We start from the raw sequence: 26,531 nt of genomic DNA on the forward strand, positions 1-26,531 counted from the left end.
AGAATGACTTTTTTCTTTTAATTGAAGTATTTGGTCTATATTTATTTTTAACATAATTACTGATATTTTTCAGGTTTAGTCACCATATTCTATTTGTCCCTTCTAAAATATACTCGTATTTCTTTTCCCTTTCCTTTCTTGCCTTCTTGTTGGATTAATTTCTCATTACTCTACTTTTTTTCCCTGTTGGTTTGGAAATTATATATTCTTTTATCATTCTTTTCAGGGTCCTTTGAGATTTCAAAATCCTTGACTAGTGTTAATGTACTTTTGTTTTCCTCCAAAATAATACAAAAATCTTAGAACATGGACACTGTTACTCTCTTCTTAACTTACGTGTTGTTGGTAGCATATACTTTAATTCTCTAAGTCTTTCAAGCTCTGAATAATTATTCTTTCATGAAATTAGCATTTAAGGATATTTTATACAATTAGTATTTGCATGTATTTACTCACATATTTGCCATTGTTATTACTATTAGTTCTTTCCTGCATCTCTGACCATTGATCTGAAATCATTTTCCTTTTGTCTATGAACATTCTTAGTACCTCCTTTAAGTGAAAAAAATCCACTAGGGATTAATTCACAGCTTTCTTTAAAAAAAACTTAATATGTCTTTATTTCACCTCAATTTTGAAAATTTCCCTGGATGTAGAATTGTAGGTTATGTTATCTTCTTTCATCATATTCAAGACTTTGGTCCACTGTCTTCTGGCTTTTGTTATCTTGGCTGAAAAATCAGCTGTAATTCTAATTCTCGTGCTTTAAAAGTAATCTGTATTTTTTCCTCTGGTTGCTATAAAGCCTTTACATCTTTAGATTTTGGAAGTTTTCCTGTGATGTGCCTGGGTATAGGGTTCTTTGAATTTATTTTGCTTGCTTTTATTGAGTATATGTGGTTTAATATCTTTCATGAACCTGGAATATCGACATGTTGTTTTTTCTTTTTTTTTTTTTTTTTTTTTTGAGACGGCGTCTCGCTCTGTCCCCCAGGCTGGAGTGCAGTGGCGCCATCTCGACTCACTGCAAGCTCCGCCTCCTGGGTTCACGCCATTCTCCCGCCTCAGCTTCCCGAGTAGCTGGGACTAAAGGCGCCCGCCACCTCGCTCGGCTAGTTTTTTGTATTTTTTTTAGTAGAGACGGGGTTTCACCGTGTTAGCCAGGATGGTCTTGATCTCCTGACCTCGTGATCCGCCCGTCTCGGCCTCCCAAAATGCTGGGATTACAGGCTTGAGCCACCGCGCCCGGCCCATGTTGTTTTTTCAAATGGCTTTTCCCCATTCCCTTTCTACTCTCCTTTTTAGACTCCACTTGCTTATATCTAACTTAATACATCTTCTATGTTTTTTATCTTTTTCCATTTTTCATCCTTTTGTAATTCTTTCTTGTTAAGGGTGAAACTTCATTTTTATCTTGTTAATAAATCTTCTATTTTTAAGTCTTTTTTCATTTTCCATCCTTTTGGTATTTTCTTCTGACCTATCTTCCAGTCAACTCTCTAACCTGGTAAAACCTACCTTTGGGTTTTTTACTTTGGTGATTGCATTTTCTGTTGTAGAGTTTCTGTTTCTTTTGCAAATCTGAAATATCCCTTTCCATAATTTTCAGGATTTAAAAAAAAAATCTCAACCTCATGTTTTATCTTCTTGGTCATGGATAATTATTTTAAGATCTGTATCTGATCATTCAAATGTCTAAAATTCTCATGGTTCTGTTTCTATTATTTCTGCCAAATCTTGTTCATATTGTCTTGATTTGTATGCTTATCTCTGTGGCAAACATTGCATTAAAACATATTTAAGAAATAATCTGAGGACTAAGAATATGTTTTCTTAAACCAGAAAGTGTTTTTATTTCCTATTTTCAGATTTCTGTGGCCTTTGCAAAACTAAGATCATCTTAATCCAACATTAAAGATCAAGGTTTCCTCGGCTGCTCAGAGGACTCAAAGTTCAGTTGCAGTCCATACAAGACTGGTGTTCCTATTATTTTTTTCTCTGTAACTGACTACAGTCAAGTTTAATGTTTAGTAACTTAAAACAACAAGCATTTTATTTAATTGCTCAAATGTTGTCATTAGGCAGAACTTGGTGGGTACAATTTTCATCTCTGCTTGGCATTGGCTGAGGAGTTGGAGCTGATGGATATGCTCCCAAGGTGGCTTCATATATATGCTGATAAGTTGGTGCTGGCTGTGGTTGGGAGCTCAGCTAGGGCTGCTGTCTGGGGGACTCTGTTCTCTTCCATGTGACTTTTCCTCATGGCTACGTGAGGCTTCTCACAACAAGATGGTCTGGGGGTAGTTAAATTTCTTGAACGGTGGCTAGCTTAAAACAAAAGCAGAAACTGGTAGACCTCTTTAATATTTAGGCACAGCATCATTTCTGCCATATTCTATGGGTTAAATTGGGTCAGAGAGCCATCCCAGATTCATGAGTTACAACACAAGGACATGAAAACCAGTGGGCATGGTTGCTGACGACCACCAAAGTAATTGTCAACCACAGATGATTTCCTTCTAGTTTACCCTTTCTCCTGGATTACAGCACTTCAGAATCTCAGTAAAATTGCAGGACCTTCAACCTTGCTGGGCTAGTGTCCAAGTTGTCTCCTCTTTTCTCTGTAGGGCTGTTTTTTAAAGTCCTGCTTAGTCTTTCAGCTTCTGTTCTCCAAGATCAGGGCCCAGTTAGCAGTAATTCTTTACTCTCAAAGGCTTTTAAGATATGGGGGGGTGGGGGTGGGGGAGGGGTGTGTTCTTTCAGTTTTTCTAGTTGCTGTCAGCAGGAGGAACAATTGGTACAAATTACGTAGTCAGTGAGAACCAGGAAACTCCTGATGATTACTTATGTCTTTGTTGTCTTCTTTCAACTATGTTAATCCCGCCAAAGGCCTTACATGCTATTACACAAATGAGCCAAAGATAGCCTCTGTGTATTGGCCCTTAGCTTTTTAAAAATTTCTTAACTACAGGCTGAAACCCAGTAGCTTAAAAGCCTGCCAGCATCAAAGTTGGATTTTTATACATCTAATTGTTTATGTATTTATTCTGAAATATTTTTAAAGTTTCAATAGCTTTTGGAGTACAGGTGGTTTTTGGTTACATGGATGAATTGTATAGTGGTGAGGTCTGAGATTTTAGTGCATCCAACACCTGAGTAGTACACATTGTACTTTTTTATCCCTCACCCCCTTCCACCCTCCCGCTTCTGAGTCTCCGAAGTCCCTTATATCACCCTGTATGCTTTTGTGTATCCATAGCTTAGCTTATAAGTGACAGCATACGGTGTTTTGCTTTCAATTCCTGAGTTACCTATTTAGAATAATGGCCTGCAGCTCCATCCAAGCTGCTGCAAAAAAACATTATTTTTCTCTTTTCTATGGCTGAGTAGTATTCCATGATGTATATATATCACATTTTCTTTAGCCACTCATTGGTTGATGGGCACTTAGGTTGGTTCTGTATCTTTGCAATTGTGCTGCAATAAGTACATGCATGCACATGTCTTTTTGATATATTGATACATTGTGTTCAGTAGTGAGACTGCTGGATCAGATGGTAGGTCTATTTTTAGATCTTTAAGAAATCTCAATACTGTCTTCCATAGTGGTTGTACTAATTTACATTCCCACCAGCAATGTATAAGCATTCCTTTTTCACCACACCTGTGCCAACATCTATTGTTTTTTGACTTTTTAATAATGACCATTCTTACAGGAGTAAGGTGGTATCTCATTGTGGTTTTAGTTTGCATTTCCCTTATGATTAGTGATGGTGAGCATTTTTTAATATGTTTGTTGGTCATTTGTATATCTTCTTTTGAGAAATGTCTATTTAACACATCCAGTTATCTAAAAAATAGCCCAACCATCAGATTTCTGGCCATGTAGAGCCAGTCCGCTTTACCTACCCTGCAAAACCTCACTGCTCTTCTGCTGGCTCTTGATAAGACAGAGCTTTGTGGTTATAGGATCTCAAGCTTTTATAGCTCTTTGGAGCTCTCTGACTCAGAGACCTGCCATGCTACTGCATGACATAACTAGTCCCATAAGCCCCCGTTTTGACCCCCTCTTCCTGAGAAGTTCCCTCACCCTCGTCTCCCGGATGGTGGCCCTTCACTGAAAACCCCTGGGCAGTCTTATGCTGTGAGGGCCCTTCTCACGCAGCCATATCCAAGCACCCAAGCACCAACAAAGCTTATTATGCGTTACTGCCTCTTGTGGTCATATCTTTTCCCTTGATCAGCCCCCAAATCCTTCAAACCCCCTACAACCACTTCATGCACTTATATCTAGTACAACTGCCCTCCCACAAGAAGCTTGAGTACAGTATGTGGCTGAGAATGCTAGCGGGGCTTAGGGACTCAGGAGCCATTGGTCCAGGATTAGTTTCTGTCCTTCATAAGGGACAGAATAGAAAGCTCAGGGCACCATTTGGTTTCAAATTGCAGATTGTGATGCCAGTGCTACCCCTGCTGTGTAATTATTTCTGAAACACCTGCTACCATAGTACATGATTCAAGTACTTTGACCAGCAAGGCCCCACTGAGGACACACTGAAGGCCACATTACACAATCCTATGATTTTCTCACATTTGCAGATGGAATATCTGAGCAACTCACCCCAGCCATTGTTTGAGTGTTCTCTCATTTTCTGGGATGCAGTCACCTTTGTGATTCAAGACAGATGGCATGAGATAACAACAGGAACCATAGATGATGATCTATTTCAGAGAATTGGTCTTTTCCCTCATACAGAACCATATGGAGAGTCAAGTGCTGACCTCTAGTGGTAGTGGAGATGGTGAAACCACTGTATCTCAATGATTGCTTGACAAGTATTGTCCCAAATTTTTACTAGAATGTGTATTAACTTGACTTTATGAGGCATTATACTTGATTTTTTAAATGTAAGTGTTAAAAACACAACAATACTTAATCTTTTTTTTTAGGTAGCTTTCTGGTCATTACAATTTTTTCCCATGGCTGATTAAGAGCCAGGTCATTACCCTCCCTAATAAGGTAGAAGGAACTGGAATATTTGTGCAAACACAATAGATAAAATACATGTCCAATGCCAATCATAAAGCACTGCTTTAGGGCATGAGGACCTGAACTGCTGACACCAGTGGGTCACTGACAGCTTTTAGCAAGCCACTAAGATTTCTGTGTACTGTATAATATAATCCTTTTCCCACAACCTACCAGCCCCACAGCTCACTCAGAATCTGTAGGCTGCATACAGTTCAAAACATCTGTATCTGGCTCAAGCTCCCAATAAAAGTTTCTGGGCACCTAACTTTACTATGTTTCCTGGGGGAAAATTTACATTTGTGGTTTTTCTTCAAGCCAGCAATCTCTACTGCTAGAAGGTCAAGGGAGGATAAGACTGGGGTGTAGGAGAAGTAGCTGTATAGACTTCCTCTGTCTGATACCTTGTCGCCTACTTTCAATAACAGCTCACGCCACCGATTCTAGTCAAAGCTCTCAGTAAGCACTTGCTCTCTGTAGGCCTTCTTCCTGCCGGCTCCTGGCTTAAGCTCCAGTGACAAAGCTCCAAGCAGGTCCTGGTAGTTTTCAGAAGCAGTTCCTGCCAATAGCTCTTTGCAGGCTCTCAGTGTCTCCAGTCTTTTAGTTTTCTCAGTGCAAAAACAAACAGCATTATCCTCTGATCTTTATGTCAAGCTCTCACTTTCTTCTTCTTCCTAAACCCATTTTTCCCCAAACTCACTTTTTAAAACTAATAAGACCGATTTTTCTAGACTGGCAGTCTCACTGACAATTTCCTTAACCATACAGGCTGAATCTTGTGTTCATGCAGTTGAATGCTACTCAAACCATCTTACTCAATTCCTTAATCATTCTGATTTCCTGTTTCAGTCCCAAGAAGATGACATTAGCCACCCACTAATTCCACTCCTGTTTCTGTGCTGACCAGCATTGCTGGAGAAGATTGCACAACCATGCAAACTGGAGCCAATAAATTTAAAGAGTTTACTACATAGAGTAAAATTTAATAAGGCTGAAAAGGTATGTCTCAAAGACAAGCAAAACAAGGGAGAGTATAGTGAGTGGGATAGATGAAGTTGAGCATAGGGTTCATATTAATGAATACAATGAATATATATATATATAATATGTATATTCATCTGTCATAGTATAATGTAAATAATTATCCAACACTAAATAGATATTGAGTGAATGAATGAGTAAAAAGACGTGCATCGTAATGATTCCGGCACCCAGGAATGACTGAGGTTGGCACTGCTTGAAGAACTAAGAGGCCCGATCAAGTGAAAGACTTGACGAGGGAGAAGGGAGGTTATGCAGCCCACCGGAAGACAACTCTTCCAAGTGGGCTGTGAGTATGGCCTCACATACTCTTCTTTTCAGTGGAAGATTTTAGAACTCAGGAAACAAATTAGTGCTTGATAGAGATTAATGTCAATTAATCTTGTGAGCTTGAATCATCACTCTGCCTTGTAAATATTTACAATTCTTCTATTAACTATGCATTCCCCTGACATTTACACTTTATTCATAAGCAGCCTCTGTTTTCACCTGTAATTGCTAATAAAGATGGGTAAAAGCACCACAGATTGGGGTTGCCACAGATCATTATGGAAATAACACTCTTTTCTGCTTCTTTTGAAAACAGAATTTGCCTCACTTTGGACTACACTGAGGCAACTCATTTCTGCAGAATTGGAAGCTAATTTCTAGAAAGTTCCATGTAAAGTCAAATGAAAAAGAAGAGTCAACCGAGTCTTCTGCTGTCATGTGAATCAGAATACTTGGTACCTTGTCAACAAGGAGAAATTAAGCTTATCTATGAGGCACAGAGACCCAAGTGCTAATGTGCAAAGTAGTTCACTTTGATTTTTTTTTTTTTAAGAGTCTGGGTCTCACTCTGCCACATAGGCTGGAGCGCAGTGGTGCAATCATGGCTCACTGCAGCCTCAAACTCCTGGGCTCAAGAGATCCTCCCACCTCAGCCTCCCAAATAGCTAGGACCACAGGCACATGCCACCATGCCTGTCTATAAGTTAATCTCTAATTAGGGTTTTGTTTTGTTTAGAGACAGGGTCTTGCTCTGTCACCCAAGCTGGAGTGCAGTGGCATGATCATAGCTCACTACAGCCTCAAATTCCTGGGCTCAATTGATCCTCCCACTTCAGCCTGCTAAATTACTGGGATTACAGGCAAGAGCCACCACACCCAGCCTCACTCCGATTTTGTGGCTCTCTAAAAAGCCAAGGAAGAGCTAGATCTTTGCGTGTTTTCTTACACAGGATTTTGTTAGCTCTTGCACCCAGCATGCCAGAGAAACCAGTCAGCCTCATTTTGGGGCATCATAATCTTGTTTCTAGTCCACTTCAAAAATGTACGTATTGGTGCAAATAAAAACCAATGTTTATGTTACAAATGAGATTTTAAACACTGAAGGGACATTATCTAAATTGCAAACCTGGCTGTTTTTTACAGTTTTCCTTTTCTCATCCCCTAACTACTTTTCACTTGAAGGTCCCAGAATCATACAAAACTTCTCTGGTTTCCAAATGGAAACTAGTATCTTTCCTTGCTGATCCGCCCCTCCTCTGTTTACTGGGTCAGTAAATAACTCCCTGTTCAGCAAAGTGACCAAACTAATTATTTGAGAAATGGTCCTGAAGAAGCTGAGATTACCATCAGGGAGAAAACAGACGTTCTATATTGTCTAATTCCTTTTTGCATTCAGCAAATACTAGCATGGTGCTAGGGCCGGAAGTACAATGAGAGACCAGGCCCAGTGTCTGCCCTCAAGGAACTGATGGAGTGGGAGAGGCAGAAAAGCAGCAAGGGAATTACTGTCTGTGAGGCTGCAGTGCTCTGCTGGGACAGCACAGTGGGCCAGGGAGCAAATGAAAGGCCTCAGGAAGGTGCTTGGCTGTGCCCCCGCAGGCCGCCACTCCCCGAAGCCACCTGAATGCCTCCTTGTCATCACTCTGGGTGGGATGTTTGGGTTTCTTTTGTCCTCCCCACCCACAGTTAAATTCTTTTTGCTTACACACCTCTTAAACTAATAATGAGAAATTGTGTCCCTTCAACATTTTTAGCTTGGTATCTAAAATTCTTTATAAGATTAAACAGATGGAAAGAATGTAATTTTCAACATATTATAAACATCAGCATGTTAAAATAAAACAGTTGTAACATTCTTTTAAATGTATTCAATGGAATCTAAATGTCACATAATCTAAATATCCCCTACATACACACACACACACACATTCTGTATCCATTCCTCTCATTCACATACTCACACTTCTTGGCACACCACCCTGCACCCATGCCCTAGCTGAGTTTGGAAACTGCCATTCTGTAGGGTTGGTTCTCAGGCTCTTGTGTATCCTTTGTAGCACCCAGTACCCATGTGCCAGACTTTGGCTAAACATTTTGCATGCATCATCTCATGTAATCCTCCACAACCCTCTGAGATTGGATCATTATCTGCACTTTACTTATGAAGAGAATGAGGCTGAGAAAAGTGAGTTGAATTCAGGTCTTTCCGAATATCTTGCACTCTTTTTTAGATATGGGATCTTGCTGTGTTGCCCAGGCTGGAGTGCAGTTGCTATTCACAGGCTCAGTCATAGCATACTACAGCCTCAAACTCCTGGGCTCAAGAGACCCTCCCACCTCAGCCTCCTGAGTAGCTAGGACTATAGGCAAGCACCACCACACTCAGAAATATCTTGTGCTCTTAACTGCTACATTATATTTAGGATACATTTCAATTGAGTGATGTTAGTGTTTATGTGAACATCTCAAAGAGAATGTGGAACTTCCAGCACACTCCTAACACTCCCTACCCTCTTCTGCTTTTCTTCACAGCATTTAGCAACATCTGATATGCTGTGTGTCTTACTTATTTGCTCATTATTAAGCCTCCCCCTTCCCCTGGCCCTATTTAGAACAGGTTTAAGGAAGCAGGAATTTGGTCTGTTTTGTTGACTGCTATTTTCTCAGTACCTAGGACAGTGGCCAACACAGAGGCGGTGCTCAACACATATTCGTTGAATAATGAACAAGACTTGCTGGTATAAAGCCATTGATAGTGTCAGAGACTCTAGACATACTGGTGGTTGTTACGTGCTCTGATCAGCCTTCTTGGCTTCTGCTATCATTAGGTAGCAGTATGGATCAACAATCTAATGACTTTGGAGTGAAGGTCCTTTATGTACCAACAAGAAAACAGGAAATCTAATCATACACCCACAGTACTTGCTGAGCAACAAACAGTAAGATGACACATTTTATTTACCTGTTTCAACACAGAATCGGGTGGCCTTGCTGCAGGAATATGGTAGGGCTGCTCTTTGAGTCATTATCGCCCATTGTTCACTGCTCGGGGTTAGGGCACATCAGGATGTGTTTGGAAAACTGGTAGCAATGGCCTCCCAGAAGTTCCACAGAGCTGAAGAGGCTTCCAGAAAGGAATCCAAGCCGTGGCTGTGGCAGCCCCAGCTGGGTACATCTAAAGAACCAGTGGGACAGACTGACACAAACCTCTCTTAGGCTGGGGAGGGAATTGTAGAATCTTCTGGAAAAGAATGCCTCTTAGGAAAGAAAGAGCCAGGTGTGAAGACCTTGACACAGGAGCAGGGGGGACTGTTGGATAAGATTGAGAGTCTAAGCAGAGCGACACTACTGCTAGTGTCTGGCTCACCCCCTGAGCATGTGTCTGGGTCCTAGAGAAAAAGAGAGCTACAAGGAAAACTGGAAGGAGCTTTTCTACCATGCTTTGAACTCACAGGGGGCTCTAACAGAGCATATCACAAAGAGGAGGGAGGGAGCCATCCCCTAAGCCCAGCCTCATCCCTGCCAGAGGTACAGCCCAGCAGGCTTTGGTGCTCCCTCGGCTCTCAAGGTAAACAGCAGAAAAGGCTTCTGGGCCTGAAGGAGCGGTCAGAGGATTTGGGGACTGAGTGGTTGGCAAGGAGCACCAGCTGCGCCTACCATGCCTGGCAGGGAGGTGCAGCTGAGTGGCAGGGGAGCTGTAGCAGCAGAGTCTAGCACCCAGGGCTGTGTCTAGCAGTGACCGTGGACATGCCAACATAGCAAATGGCAAAGCAGCATCAGCTACAGGGTGGCAACATGGCTTGGTGGACAATGCCACTACATGGAGATGAACTGGCTCCCAGGCCCTGGAAGGCTTCCTCAGAGGAGACTTCTAGAAGAAGGATGGCAGAGACTGCAGTGAACCCAAGTTCTCAAGTCACTTGAAAGGGTCTTGAGCCTGAGTATTGAGGTTATATAGAGAGCAGTCTTTGAGTTCCTTATTTCAGCAGTCTCCCATCTCCCCAATTGTTCAATCATCCCACCGTCCACTAGTGACTCTCCCTTCTCCTCACTTCCTTCACTAGCTTTCTAACTCAAAATTCCTGTTGGCTCTTGGAGCAATATCTAAATTAGGTGGAAAGGCAAAACATGTCAGTTTAAAGTTCAGGCAAATGTATGAATGATGGATAACCTCCATCATTTTAGGTCTATCTGAATTTTAAAAGATTAACTCAAATAAGTATCCTTCAGACAGCATGATAAGGGGGAGACTTAAGACTTTTAGGCAGTGGGAGAAGAGGATAAAATATTTGCTTATCTCAGGCAAATACTGGTCAGATTAAGTGACATGATCTAGCAATGATAAAATCAGATTAAATGAGCCTAAGACTTCAATCCCTTTGGGATGATTATGATCTGCAATACTAAAGGAAGATTTATTCCATAATGAAGGCTCTGGATGACACTATACCATGAGTTTCACCCTGTGATATGCCACTTTTGACTTGGATCACAAATTCATCTTATGTTAGATAAATGGTTTTGGAACAGCAGCACCAAAGGGCAGGATAATTTTAGACTTGGATATTTGTTCATTCACAATAGTACCTGGTATTTTCACTGTGCTTTGCCACAAAGAGTTTGGCGTCCCTTGAAAAAAAAAATGATCTCATTTCTCTTCACAAAATGTCAATAAGGCAAGAACTTCAATACCTGATGGATTGGCACAGTAAAAGCCTTCCTCTTGTCACCTTTCCCAGCTGTCCTTTGAGGTAGCTGGGGACTCCATTTTATCAGCTGACTAATGACATATGGTTGAGTTTCAGATGACATAGGAAAAAGTGCTTTATTCACAGGAAGACTCTATGATAAAGATCTACAAATAGACATGGGAGGGACTGAGATAGGTCTTTGAGGCTGCTGTTTATGGTTAATTCTGTAAAAGAATGAAGAACTGGAGATACTGATAATTTCTTTCCCAACTTTGTCCCCTTTTTTAGAGAACACTGTCCCTTTCCCTTCCGGTAAAAGTTGGATCGCACCTCCTTGCTAAGTGATAGTGGGAAGCTGTGATTCCCTGAATCAGAGCTAGTTAGACGTGAATGGGCATCTGATCTGGCTGGATCCATGAGATTCTTGCTCTAGGAATCTGGGATCAGGACATGCAAATACTGAAAAGGGATCAGGAATCAAGATTGTTTCTTTTTCCCCACCTCTATCTACCTTTCTGGACTATGGGGTTTCCCTCTCCGAGAGGCGAAAAGTTGGTTTTAAAAAGACAGCCTTGATGGGAAACAACCTAAATATCTATCATTAGGAAACTAATTAAGCCATGGGACATCCATGTCATGGAATACTACATGGTAATATGAAAAGAATGAGAAATCCTTTCATGAACTGATCATTCCTTAGAATTATCTTTAAGATATGTTGTTAAGAAAATACAAAGTACAGGCTAGGAGGGAGAACACACCACCATGGGTAGAAGAAAGGAAAATATAACATATATGCTTAGGCTGTTTACACAATATAATTATTATGTGAGGGTTTAAGGCTACAAATTTTAGATAATGGGACTTGGACAATTGGGGAGATGGTAGGCTGTTGAAATAGATTTTAAATTTTCTGTTTGTTTCATTTGTTTCTCATTTTTCTTGTTCTTTTTTCTTGTCTTCCTGTGGGTTATTTGAACATTTTTAGGATTCCATGTTGATTTATTTGTGTGTATTGGAACGTGTCATTTTGTGTGGGTTTCCCAGTGACTGGGTATTATATATGTGTATGTGTGTGTGACATCACAATCTATTGATATCAGTTTGAGTGAAGGTGCAAACCTTACTCCCACTTTGGCTGCTTTATCCTCCCGTTTTTAAATATCATTGTTTTGAGTATCACATGGTATTATAAATTTCGTCCCAATCATCATACATGAAAACTCACTAGGAAAAGGACAGTCTCTTGTATTTTCCCATATTTCTGCTTTCTCCCTTGTTCTTTCCTTCTTCCTGATCACCTAAGATTCCTTCCTTTATCATTTCCTTTCTTTTGAAGAACTTCCTTTAGCCATTCTTTAAGAGGAGATCTGCTAGTGACAAATTCTTTTAGATTTCCTTTATGTGAGAACGTATTTCCCCTTCACTCCTGAAATACAGTTTCACCAGATATAGAATTTTCTGCTGACAGTTCTTCTCTTTCATCACTTGAAAAATGTTTTGTCGCTTTCTTCAGGCTTCTCTTGCTTTAGATGAGAAATATGCTGCCATTCAAATGGGTGTTTGGCCATGCATTGTTTCTCCCTGACTGCTTCCACATTTTTTTCTTTGTCTTTAGTTTTCAGAAGTTTAATTATAATGTTCTTGTCATGGATTGCTTTGGGTTTATCCTGTTGGAGTTCTCTCAGCCTCTTAAGTCTGTAGGTTTCTATCTTTTGCCAAATGTGGGCAATTTCCAGCCATTACTTCTCTGAGTACTCTTTTAGTCCCATTGTTTCACTCCTCTCCATCTAGGACGGCAATGCTATAAATGTTGGGTCTTTGTTATTGTCCCACAGGTTTCTGAGGCTCTGTTTTCAGTTTATTGCTTATCGATTATTCAGATCGGGCACATTCTATTGATCTGTCCTCAATTTCTATTCTCTGTCATCTCCACTGTACTATTAATCTTATCCAGTTAGTTTTATTATTTATGTTTTTTTTTTTTTTTTTTTTTGGTTCTGTAGTTTCCATTTGGTTCTTTTTTGTAACTCCTATTTCTTCACTGGGAATTTCCATTTTTTTACTTGCTTCAAGAGAAGCATTACTTGTTGAATTATTTTATGATGTCATTACTTGTCATTACTCATTGAATTATTTTATGATGGTTACTTTAAAATGCTTTTCAGATGGTTCCAACATCTGGTTCATCTCAGCACAGGAGTTAGCTGATTTTCTTTTCTTATTCAAGTTATGATTTTCTCGCTTCTTTGTAGGATGGGTGATTTTGTTTGTATCTGGATATTTTGGCTATCATGTTGGGAGATTCTGGTTTCTATTTAAATTGTTTTATTTTAGCAGGCAGTCCCCTTCTTTAGGTTTAGCATGCAGGTTCTAGCCTACTTTTGTGAGTGGTTCCAATAACAATCTGCTTTTCAGAGTCTTTACGGTGCTTCTTCGGTTTGTTTGGTTTGTCTCCTGCTTCTGAGGCTCCCAACACTCCTTGTTGGTAGTAGCTGAGGAACCAGGTGCCTTTAGTTGAAGGAAGGGAGTCTCCAGCCTGTGGGGACAGAAGCATTCCTGGGCTGGGTGCTTGTGGTGGAATCCTCCTTACTAACGTCCTCTGCCAAGTGGGGTCTCTAGGTGAGAGACAGGAGTCCCAGACTGGTGGTGGGAAAAGAGAGCACTTCCCCGGCAAGATGTTGATGGAGGGCTTTCAGTTGATGCCACTTGCTGTTTCTGTGGGACTTGTCTAATGTTGTTGGCAGGACTTCTGTTCAATTTGGAGGAAGAATAAGGTTAACTGGATGCCTTCTCTTGCTAGATTGGGTATTGGGAAAAGCTGGGCCTGGGTTATCTTTTGTTGGGTTGGGATGGAGGGGATTATAAAATGCCCTGCTGCTGTGACCTAGGATTTCTGACCAATTAACCTTCCTCTTTCTACCTTTCAGAGTTCTCTTTTGGTTGTCTCTTGTGTTATATTTCCAAGGTTTTTAGGTGTGCTTAGCAGGGAGAGAAAAATCTACACCATCTTGCTTAGACTGGAAGTTCTGTATATATGCTTATTTATTTATTCCAAGACACAGTCTCACTCTGTCGCCCAGGCTGAAGTACAGCAGCATGATCTCGGTTCTCGGCTCACTGCAACCTCTGCCTCCCAGGTTCAAGCGATTCTCTTGCCTCAGCCTCCAGAGCAGCTGGGATTACAGGCATGCATCACCATGCCCAGCTAATTTTTATATTTTTAGTAGAGATGGGGTTTTGCCATGTTGGCCAGGCTGGTCTCAAACTCCTGACCTCAAGTGATCCACCTGCCTCGGCCTCCCAAAGTTCTGAGATTACAGGTGTGAGCCACCGTGCCTGGCCTATATATGCTTATTTAGACATAAGATCTCTCTAGAAGGGTACACAAAGAATTGATAATATTGCTTCCCCTGGGGAAGTGATTTGGGGGATATGAGGTAAGAGAAAGACTTTTTTATATACCTGTTTTCATTTTAATCAAATGAAAGATTATCTTTTTAAAAATAAAATGCAAAAGAAGAAAGAAGTCTTCTAACTCAGCCTTGTTTTCAAGAGCACAACCAAATATTATAACAGTGGCCAAGTTGTGTATGGATTCAACAGTTGGTAATTTTATTAAATTTCACTGATTTTTAATTTCACTATATTGTGACTGCTTTGATCCAGATCCCACAATATAAGAATAATAGTCTCAGTGGATTTCCAGCTTGCTCATACATTTTGAATAACTTGCAGAATACAAATATGTAATTTAGGGAGAAGTAGATGCTTTTGGCAGCATACTAGTACCCTAATCACCTGAAAAAATAATATTTGTATCACATTAAAACAAAATTAATAGCAAGACACTAATTACATGAATAGACTTTATGTTGTAATTGTTAAATTTGCAAACAACTCAGCATAATTAATGCCTTAATTAACATATGACCTGAAATTTTAGCTTACAAAATTAATAAAGACAATTAAGAGTCACATTTTTAAAGTAAAGTGGATTTTTAAAATTACAAGGAAGTTGGATGTCACTTTTTTCCCTCCCCGTTTTGGGGAGCAGTTTTGTAGTTATTACAAAAATTAGTTAACTGACAATGCAATTATGGCATTCCCTCCCACCTCCCCTCCCCCAGCACAGTGTCCCAGCCTGAAGCCTTCAGTCAAATTCAGTGATCTTCAGCCAAGGACATCCACCAACAGGTGTGGGCAGCTCCCAGGCACACTCCTCTGGATAGGTCTAGGGCAAGATGGAAAAGCAAAGACTTTTCTCTCCCTAGCACCTTAAGGGAAATATAAACTAGAAGATTGATATTCACTTTGATCAGACTCTACCATTTTCATGTAACCATTTGGTTCCAAATTGCAGTTCGCACCATTGTCATTTCTTCTTCAAAACATGCTTCTCAAAGGCATTTCAGTCCTACAGTTTGCCAGTGGTGAAGGTTCCAATCCAAACCCAGAGAATTTCCCATTAATAGATAAATATAGAGACTCAATAAGTATTAGTGGGCTAAGGATTTGGAAAAAAATTAGATCTGGAATTTGACCTCATTCCTTTTTCATATTTTGGCATATGAAATATGCCAAAATAAACCTCAATTGGATCAAGATTTAGTGTCAAAGCAAAATCATAAATGTGCCAGAAGAAGATAAGGTGAATATTTTTATAGTGTTGTAATTGCAAGAGGTCTTTTAACCATAATTGGTAAAACAAAAGTCATAAAAGAAATGACTAACAAATTTGCCTAATTTTAAACTTCTGAACAGTAAGAAAAAGCACATAGGTTAAAAAAACCTAATTCAAGACTAAATCAAGAAGTAACTGATTAAAATCTGAAAATTTATTTATACTTTGATTCTTTTTTTCCCATAAAGGCATAGCTTTTTACCTCATAAGAAAATAAGTAATTGAAAATATGCATTGTAATATATGTACATTAAGTATAAGGAATAAGTAAAAGAACTTATGTGTTCAATAACTTGCAATGTGACTAAACAAATTACAGAATAACCATAGACTAACACCATTAAAAATCAGACTATTTAGTAACATCAAGATATTTTCATGATAAGACCTTGTTAATAAAAAAAAAAAAAAAAAAAAAAAAGCAGTAGTAGTCCAGGCGTAGTGGCTCACACCTGTAATCCCAGCACTTTAGGAGGCCAAGGGGGGAGGATCACCTGAGGTGGGGAGTTCCAAGACCAGCCTGACCAACATGGAGAAAACCCATCTCTACTAAAAATACAAAATCAGCCGGGCATGGTGACAGGCACCTGTAGTCCCAGCTACTCAGGAGGCTGAGGCAGGAGAATCACTTGAACCCGGGAGGTGGACGTTGCGGTGAGTTGAGATTGTGCCATTACACTCCAGCCTGGGCAACAAGAATGAAACTCCATCTCAGAAATAAATAAATAAATAAATAAAAATAAAATAAAAAAGAGGTAGTTGAAGAATATAGACTAATACAACCTGATTTTTAAATGTCTTTTCTAGATAGAAAAAAAAAAGACTGGAAAGAAACAAAATAATAATGATAATTATTACTAGAGGTAGGATTATGGATAAATGTTATTGCCTTCATTTTTGGTAATTTGCAAATTCTCTACAATAAGCAAATTAGTTTTGTACTCAACATATCTTTTGCAAGTTGGAAAACAGTTTAATCATCAGTCACCAAAACCCACAGGTGTATCTTAAATGCTTACAAGCACAGATTATTCCACTATTTCTGTTATCACCGTGACCTTCATGGTAGAGTATCACAAGTTAAAAGTTTCTGGTTGTTTCATCTACTTAAAACTACATGTAAGAAAGAACCTGAGTCTTAGCAAATTTAGGCTTCAATGTGAAACTGTCAAGGCTCTTCTGGCACTTTGGGAGGCCAAAGTGGGAGGATTACTTGAAGCTGGGGGTTCAAGACCAGCCTGGACAACAAAGCAAGATCCCATCTTTTTAAAAAGGTAATTTCAAAAAATTAGCTAGGCCTGGTGGTCCTGATAGCCTGAGTAGCTAGCCTGAAGTCCTAGCTACTCAGCAGGCTGAGGTGGGAGGATTGCTTGAGCCCAGGGGTTCGAGGCTGCAGTGAGCTGTGATCAGACCACTGCACTTCAGCCTGGGTGACAAAAGTGATGCCCTATCTCTAAACAAACAAGCAAACAAACAAACACTCTCCTGGAAAGATTTTCTCTCTCTGAAAGCAGCTGCCTTGTCCCGAAGGTGGTTAAAGTCCACACATCTTTCTTCCTCCAACTAGCCAAGAGACAGTTAAATACCTCAAAATGCCCTATGAGGTCCCAAAACATTGTCAAGACAAGTATCGGACAGGCTACATGCCTTACAGGTGGGACAAATATCAGAATTTTGAGAAATTCATTAAACTCATCATGGAATTCTTAGAGGACTGACATACTACAGCGCCAGTGCAGAATATCTCCTGGAGTAGGAAGCCCTGAACTAGTGTTTCTTCTGTCACTGATATGCCTTTCTAGACTTCGGTGTAGAAGCAGATGATTTTTTTGTGTGTTTTGAGTTGGGGATTTGTCCCTTCGACTTTAATTTTACAGCTTCCCTCATATGTTTGGGTTGTAGTAGTGGCATTTCTCCCTCAATATTTTTTTATTCCTTGGATACTTAAAATAAAAACTTTGAAATGTCTTTTTCAAAGTTTTCCAGAAATAACTAACTTGGAACTAGACTATAAAAGCTCAAAAGTAAGGGCTTGAGAAATATGGCTTACAAATACAGCATTCCACCCAACTCCTTTTATTAAAAAAGAATTCCTCTACCTGACTCAGTGACGCTATATCAGATGGGTTAAATGACAGTGGTTGGCAGGGTGCAGTGACTCATACCTGTAACCCCAGCACTTTGGGAGGCCAAGGTGGGCAAATCACCTGAGGTCAGGAGCTCAAGACCAGCCTGGCCAACATGGTGAAACCCCGTCTCTACAAAAAAAAAAAAAAAAAAAAAAAAAAAAAAAAAAATTAGCTGGGTATTGTGGCACGTGTCTGTAATCCCAGCTACTTGGGATGCTAAGGCAGAGAATTGCTTGAACCCGGGAGGCGGAGGTTGGAGTAAGCCAAGATTGAGCCACTGCACTCCAGCCTGGGCGACAGACTGAGACTGTCAAAGAAGGAAAAAAAAAAATTACAGCGATTGGTTGTGGTCGGTTCACTCATTTCTCTCTCTCTCTCTCTCTCTCTCTCTCTCTCTCTCTCTCTCTCACTGCAGGTCTAAGACATAGGCTGCCCTTTCCTAAGGCCCAGCATCATCAGTGAGTTCTTCCATAAAATCAGTGCCATGCCTGTCCATTCCTCACTCCTATGTTGTAGAGCAGGGAACATTAGATCTAAAATTTGGATTACCTGGTCTTAGCAAGAAGCTTATGTCTTTAATGGAGGCACCTACCAGTCACAAAATAACTATCACTAGTAGCACAAGAAAAGTCACCATTGAACTCTGTACCTGTAGGTTTTCTTAATTTCTTCATTTGATGCTCCCTTACGCAGACCAAGAATTTCGTATAGAGCTTCTCCTGTTGTTGACAGAGTCCGCTGTCTTTGGTTAGGTACGTTACATGCCATTTTCTAAGGCTGCAAAACTAAAAGAGAGAAAATAGCCATGAAGGTTATGCACACTACTTCCCACTCTCTAAAGGGGAAGACAGCTCATTTTTGACCTTTTGGAAAATGACAATCTAAAGAATATTTGTGTACCAACTGCAAAAAGAGGGGAGAAAGGGGTTAGGAGAGCCAAAAGCAGAGCTCTGAATCAGGGTGTTAAAGGGTACAGGCAGCCATGCAAATGGAACAGGGCTTCGTCCACACGGTTAAATAGAAGCAAAATGTCATCTAAACACCCAGTGAATTCAGAATTGTTGAGAATCAATCCTCACAGGCCAGGCAAATGTAGAGCTTTTTGGTCTTCTATTTTTTTCTGGAATTTGCTTAACTTCTTTTTCATATATTTTCCAAATTTAGCCAGCAATGGAAGTGGTGGATATGGGGCAAGCAGTGGCTGGGGGATGTTGTCCAAATTAGGCTAAATTTCAGTTAAATAGGAGGAATAAGTTCAAGAAATCTGTTGTACAACTTGGTGACAATAGTCAATAACAGTATATTATATATGTATGTGAAAATAGCTAGGAGAGTAGATTTTAAGTGTTCTTACCACACAACAAAAAGAGAAATGAGCTAATGTGTTTGCTTACCTTAGCAATTAGCTTACCTTAACCATTCCATCATGTATGTACACATAAGGCAAAACATCACACTGTACACCATAAATATACACAATTTTTGTTTGTCAAATAAATAAACAAATCGACATAATAATTCAAATCCTAGGACTACAGAATATAGAGTTAGAGGCCATCTAGGCCATCTTAACAAATGCCTTTTGGGGTGTTCTGGCCAGAGATCATAGTAGTAGATAATTTTCTTATTAGCCATTTAGCTTTTCTTTTTCTGGTGAGGGCATAGGTTCCCCCACTGCAACTTGTGCTTTTCCTGAGACCTACCTCAGTCTTACTCAATCTCTGTTAGTCCACCAGGTGGAAGTACCTGACCCAAGTCAAACCAATTAGAATTCTTCCCTAAGATTTTAAAAACATAGAACAATCTCTCAGATGGTGAAAATTATACAATTGAACATTTGAGTATTGTTGGCTGGCCTGAATTAAGAGACGGTGAAAGAGAGTGAGAGCCTCAGTGGGGTTCAGTTCCTGGCTCCGGTTGTTCTCGGGTCCACCTGCAACTCTTACCCTACAACAGTTTGTCTATCAACCCTTCCTTGGATTGAGCCAATAAAATTCCTCTCCATGTACAAATGTACACGCATAGTTTTTCACCTAGCTTGTGTGTTTCAGCTAGGTTTTGGTCACTGTCAACCAGGACTCCTAAATGCTGTTATACTCTCTCAATTAAACACCAGTGGCAGCTCCCTGAGCATCGCCAAGCCAGACAAACTATTGTGGAAGTTTCTTAAATCACTGCACCTACTCTGCCTTTGAGTTGAATGTGGCTTCTGGGTACTTGGGAAAGAATACTTTGGGGAAATAATAGTGATAAACTAAGATATTCAAACCCAACAGATTTCAAATGTGTTGTGTTGACATTTCTAGTACAGGTAAGAAGAGTTATGTCTGCTTTATCGATTTTTCTCTATATGCAACATCCAAAAGAAACCATTTTGATAGTTTCAATTTGAGGGAAAAATGTATTTCCTCTTCATCATCTATGTCATAAAATAAGAGAGATGTCATGACTCCCATAAATCAACAGATAGTTGTAAAATCAATTTTAACAAGGCACAGAGAAGCATAATTTTCATGCTTGTGAGCACCGTGCTCTATGACTCACTCACTTTGATTGCTTCCTACTTGGATCTTGCTGTCACTAATCCAGGAAAGAGATATACAGTTTACTGAAGATAATCTACTACACGGATTATGATCACACCCACAGCCGACAATTTAATTATGGTCATGCACCACTTGACAATGAGGCTATGTTCCGAGAAATGCATCCTTAGGGGATTTTGTCATTGTGTGAACATCACAGAGTGTATTTACACAAACCTAGATGGGAAAGCCTACTACACACCAAGGCTATATGGTATAGCCTATTGCTCCTAGACTACAAACCTGTACAGTGTGTTACTGTACTGAATATTGTAGTCAACTTTTTAACACCTAACCACAGAAAAGGTACAGTAAAAATGTAGTATAAAATATAAAAATTGGTACATCTGTATAGGGCATTTGCCACAAATGGAGCTCAAAGGACTGGAAGTTGTTCTGGATGAGTCAGTGAGTAAGGGATGAGTGAATGTGAAGGTCTACGTCATGATTGTACACTTTTATATAACGGGCAATGCAGTAGGTTTGTTTACACCAGTACTGCCACAGACATGAGTCATGTGTCACACTACATTATGACAGCTACAATGTCACTAGGCAACAGTAATTCTTCAACTCCATTACAATCTTCCGGGACCACCATTGTATATGTAGTTTGACGTTGACCAAAATGTTGCTATTCAGATGACTACATTTATTCAGAAGCCTAAAGTGTGGGTTAGGTCTTCAGAGAGGTTGCAGACTAATATGGGATCCAAATGTATAAGCCAAAAATGAAACTAGTGTTCAGGGTCAGAGAAGTACCAAGTATAGAGATCAAACAGAGGAGCGATCTCCTGGAGGACAGGATTCTGCTTGGGAACCATGCCATTAGAGGCCTCGCTTTGTACTTGGCACGGATTAGGTATCTGGCAAATGTCTGCGGGGTGATTCAAGAGCAAGTGCTTAACTTGAGTGAGAGTGGGAGGGATGGCCTCGCAGAAATGGTGAAGCCTGAACTGAAAGCAATACTACCACTTGCTTCTGTAGAACTTGGTTCACATTTTTCTATTACAGCCCTTCTATCTAAGTCTAACCTCAGATCTGTATGGCCTTGGTGGCCAGTGACTCTCTTGGTCATCTATTTGCATAAATCAACACGAAGTAGGACTTCTGGGTTTGGGGGCTGAAAGAGGAGGGAGGAAATTTTGACTGGGATCTAGCTCAGAGAGAAGATGAGGGGAGTCTAGACTAGATGATGCCCACTGGTCCCCTGCCCTACCCAAGAATGTGTTTTTGAGCTCCTCTGGGGGAGAAATTAGAGACTGAAGAGATGTTTGCATGAGCCCTCTGTAAAGACTAAAGGAAACAACGATCTGCAACTCTGAAACCATTTCGTAGGGAGAGGCAGCACCCAGGCCACGCTGGGCCAACATTTTGCTACAAAGAAAGTAGCAACAGAGAACGTGGCAGAAAGTCAGGGGACACTGCTGCCTGCCCCTTCCCCCGCCCCTTCCTTCCTGCCCCTGCCCCTTCCTTCCCTCCTATCAGGCCTGATAGGAGAAGGGCTGGTCACAGAAGGCACAGAGTCATTTCAGAAAACATTTGCAATACCTGCTAGGGATACTCAGAAATATTTGGGGTGTTTGGAAGCTCCAGAATCACAATGTAGGAAAGACTCAGTACCAGCAAGGGGCAGGAAGAGTGAGGGTGGGCAGCTGGGTGGTGGGGTGTCGGGGAACTTCAGGTTGCTTTGTATATACTTTAGCTGGGGTTAAGAAAACATCATTGATTCAAATTTTAAAATGGGCATGGTGTGGACTAATGCTAATGGAGAAAATGGGGATGAAGGGTGGACACTAATCTCCCTGAGCACTGGCACATCTTTGGGAGGATTTTGCAGGAGGTGGGGCCCTGTATTTGTACAGGTGAGGTCTAACAGCACAGCAAAATGAATAAATGAATACCAGGAAGGTCACATTTATTCCCACAGCCAATGGGCCTGGGAACAACAGGGTTTTTACACTCAACAAAACATTATCCACTTAAATATCTCTGCACCACCATACCCTGAGCTCCTCAGGGGCTGGAATCCAATTTTCTATTAATCTTTGAAATACAAGTGACATAGCACAGGGCTATGTTCCATAAAAGTCTTAAGAGCTATCATATTGCATGAAAGGGAAGGAAAACAGAGAATTATTCTTTACTGAGCCCCTCCTATGCACCAGAAAGACAACTTTCATATGTCGTATCATTTAATCCTGTTATCAGTACTTGGGGGCTTCAGAGAGGGACCCCCAAAAGCTTAGGAGTAAGATAAATAAAACTGTTTTCTGAGAGGTAAAATGGGAGATCAGTGCATGCTGGATCAGGAAAAAAGCTGTCTTATAAAATCATCTTAAAGAGATAAATGGCTCGTGGGCCTGCAAGACCTGATAGAACCTGATTAACTGCATAATCATAACTGACAGTGTCAGGTTCTTCTTGTGTTGGTTATTCAGGAGGATGAGCAGACACAGACAGGCAGAGAAAAACAAACGTGGAGGCCAATCCAAGCGCTATTGCAAGGAAGGCGGGAAGGGACTCAGGCCCCATTGGCCAGGCGGTTGCTCTTGAGAGAAGCCCATCCAGCAATTTCAGCCCTCGTTGTTAAACATTGGACTCATCTAACTCCATGCTGACAAGTCTCCTTCTGGCTACTATCTGGCATCCTACATAAATCTCCCTCAAGGAAGAGAATGCACTGGTCACATGGATTCAGTTCTTTTCACTGGTCTCAGGGACACTTCTATCTCCTGGTAAATGAATAAATTGGCATCTGATGATGATTTGTCTTGCCCTGAGATCCACCCACAAGGAGGACATGAATTGGTCACATTGACACAAGTGATCTTCTTCCAAGGATAACTGTTTCCCTTCATAAAATAATAGACATCCAGAGTTTATGCGCCATCCGGAGAGCGTGGCTGCCGGGAGTGCGGTCTTCAGCAAGGCCCTGCTCTCTGGCTGCCGCCAACTCAGCTGGTTGAGCTTCAAAGGCTGAGAACCGGACAGCCTTTCACTGTTTTGACCACGGTAAGTTCATGATGTGGTGATGAATGCTGTCATATGAAGTCTCTTAGAAGAGAAGCAGCCTGCAGCCCCCTAGGGGCAGCAGGCATATACCTCTCTGCTTTGCAATCTCATTTTATGGATGAGGGAATTGAGTCTCCCAGAAGTAAAGCAACTTGCCCAGGTTCACAGAGGTGAGTTTGGAATTTAGAGCTATCTGGTTCTAAAGCCCATGTTCTTACTAGAGTGTCATATTGAATAACACTTGACATGTCTAAGATGCTTTACAATTTACAATTTCCCCCAACTAGTATCTCATCTAATCCTCACAAGAACTCTGAATAGCAGTGACACTGAACCGAAGCAGCCTTGCACTGTGTCCAGCTACAGGTTGTGAGGGACCCTGCAGCTCTGTCCAGGGTGGGGGGCCACATGGAGGCGCAGTGGGATCTAAGGGCTACTGCAGCAAGTGTTTTCCCTCTGCACAGCCACTGAGCCTGCACGTGGACTAAGAGGGAGCTCCTAACGGAGCTAGTGAGGAAAGTAGGGTTAGCTGGAAGTAGAGGAATGTGTGGGTTATGCAAGAATTTCAGAACTTCTGCAGAGAGCCCAGTTTGTAAGTCACACAGGAAAGAAGATTCCTGGCCTCTGGGTTAAAACCTCCTGAGGATCTCCAGGAAGCCCTGTGGCTCAGGGCTACAGGAAACACATGAGCCACAGCCCTGAGTGTTTCTAGTCTTGTTAAACTTACTCTTACCACCTATGAAAAACCACTCTCTCCTCTCCATTCCCAAACTCCTGGTTCTTATTTTCCCTGCTGACTGGGTGGTGACAGGAGGGGGGCACATTAGGTTTGGCATTGGGCAGCACTTTTATTGGGTACACCAGTGTTTGTGAGCGAAGCAGCCTAACGTTATCATTCATGCTTTTCACAGAGGAAGACTCCGAGGTTTCTGGAGTTGAGGGTGCCTGAATCCTGTCCAGTATCTTTTCCAGTGTAAGGAAAGCAGCCCTGGGGAGCCTGCAAAGCCCTCTGGTGCCCTTTGAGGATGGTTTTCTCCAAGGCTGCCTCCTTCAAAATTATCCCAGGTGCGGAAAAAGAGAGATGGGTTCAAGCGGAGGCTGCTCCCAGCCCCTTCCAGAGAACAGTCCTGGAAACAGCCTGGAGCCTGTCTTTCCCTGCCCCAGGCCTTTGCTTCTCTACCCTCCCTTTTCTAGTAGGGAGAAAAAAAGGGCAGATTCCATTTCTCAAAGAGTGTCATACCTAGAAACTCATACCCGGGAAGACACAGTAGCTAGCTAATTCTTTGGTTTATGATGTTTTTTCCAATCATCACTTCATTTAGAAATTGAATCACATTATAATCTATTCCCACTAAATGAAATGCAGTAGTCAACTTGTTTTACAATATGGATTGATCAATATTCAGAATGGGTAGTATAGAGTGTATATTGTCTGTTTCGTCTTCTTTTGCCCTGATCCCAAAGATTTCCTTTCAGACAGACAACATCTTTTAATGAAGAAACTTTTTTAAAAAGTCCATTTGCATTATGTTAAAATGCAAGCAAAAGATAGTTGTTCAATGTGGGAAGTAGTTGGCTGACTCCACAGACTGAAACATAAAGGAACCAAAAGATCATAAGGCTGCTTTGTGCCTCAAGCAGCAACAACACACTACTTTTTCTGCCTCCTTGTTAAGTTAGAAACCAGATTCTTCATATATTACTGATTTCTATGATATTGAGTTTCAGATTCAATAGAGCAATACATTGAAACCTTTAATGGGTGTAAAGATGTTATCTCCTGAGAACGTAATAACATAAAAACTCTTCCTTAAGTAACCTTAAATAGTGGGCCCAAAACCTTTTTAAATGCCTTATATAAAATACAACTTTTGAAACTCTTTTTTCTGTAACCTTTTGAATTATAATATTCTTATGCAAATTTCAAGTCTTTATTATTTATTCATAGTCCCTCATCTATCAGGCATCCAATGGGGAGAAAAATCTTGTCTAGCAAAGTCATTAAGTGACTTAATTTTGAACATCCAACACATGATACTTAATCTTCTGAACTTAAAATTACTTTCTAACTGCACGACAAAGCCATTAATATTACAAAAAGCATTGACCTCTTTAGAGTGACTACCAAACCAGGTACTGCTCACGTGCCTCTTGATAATGGATGTAATCGAAAGAAGGTACAGCCCCCCAATGACAATAGGCAATGACTCAAAATGAACAAAAATTTTAAAGATTCTAATTCCAGGGGTCCTAAGAGTGCGGTTCTAAATTTTTCATGTTGAAATGAAATCTTCATTTCGAAGCAAAAGAAGTTTCACCTATATCTATTATGTGAATTTGAAAAAATAGAAAAAGTCAGACTATGCCTTTCTTGGCAGGGTCCCTTCACAACTGAGAAAATGAATGTGGGCAGAGGAGATTAGATCATTGAACACAGCAAACACTCTCTCATGGCATTCCCTGGAGAAATCAACATGCTTTGCCGTTTTGTCATTACTTCTTTGATTCCTTCGTAGAAATTCGTTTAGTGGAGCAAAATTCCCATAAGCCCAAATAATGTATCTTAAAGCTAAATGCACATCCAAAATGCAAATCTTATGTTTAAAAGTAAAAATTCTCCCTAGAATGATTACTTATTTGCTGTTTGAAAACAATGGTCTCAGCCAGGCATGGTGGCACACACCTGTAATCCTACTTCTTTGGGAGGCCAAGGTGGGTGGATCACCTGAGGTCGGGAGTTCCAGACCAGCCTGGCCAACATGGTGAAACCCTGTCTCTACTAAAAATACAAAAATTAGCCGTGGTAGCGGGTGCCTGCAATCCCAGCTACTCAGGGGGCTGAGGCAGGAGAATCACTTGAACCTGGGAGGTGGAGGTTGCAGTGATCCAAGGTGGTGCCACTGTACTCCAGCCTGGATGACAGAGAACCCGTCTCAAAAAAAAAAAAAAAAAAAGGTTTTTTCATTGCCCTAGTCGTTATATAAATGACAACCTGAAGATGTGGCAAGTCAGAATGTTACTAGTAAACCACAGTACCTGTTCCTGGAACCCGGAACCCCAATTCTGTATCCGCAAACAGGAACAACT

General features: G+C 40.8%; 2 protein-coding genes across 3 annotated transcripts in view; both read right to left on the reverse strand.

Moving 5' to 3' along the window:
• The window catches only part of VXN (vexin), a 965,102-nt gene that overhangs the window by 457,689 nt on the left and 480,882 nt on the right, over positions 1-26,531 (reverse strand). The window lies entirely within an intron of this gene.
• Positions 1-26,531, reverse strand: part of DNAJC5B (DnaJ heat shock protein family (Hsp40) member C5 beta) — an 81,372-nt gene that overhangs the window by 34,067 nt on the left and 20,774 nt on the right. For both annotated transcript variants that reach the window (XM_050802079.1, XM_050802080.1), the window contains exon 3: positions 18,494-18,629. In XM_050802079.1, the coding sequence (XP_050658036.1) occupies positions 18,494-18,612 (119 nt within the window). In that variant the 5' untranslated portion in view covers positions 18,613-18,629. The remainder of the gene's footprint in view (positions 1-18,493; positions 18,630-26,531) is intronic.

The sequence above is a fragment of the Macaca thibetana genome, chromosome 8 (assembly GCF_024542745.1).
Source record: "Macaca thibetana thibetana isolate TM-01 chromosome 8, ASM2454274v1, whole genome shotgun sequence".
Classification (NCBI taxonomy): domain Eukaryota; kingdom Metazoa; phylum Chordata; class Mammalia; order Primates; family Cercopithecidae; genus Macaca; species Macaca thibetana.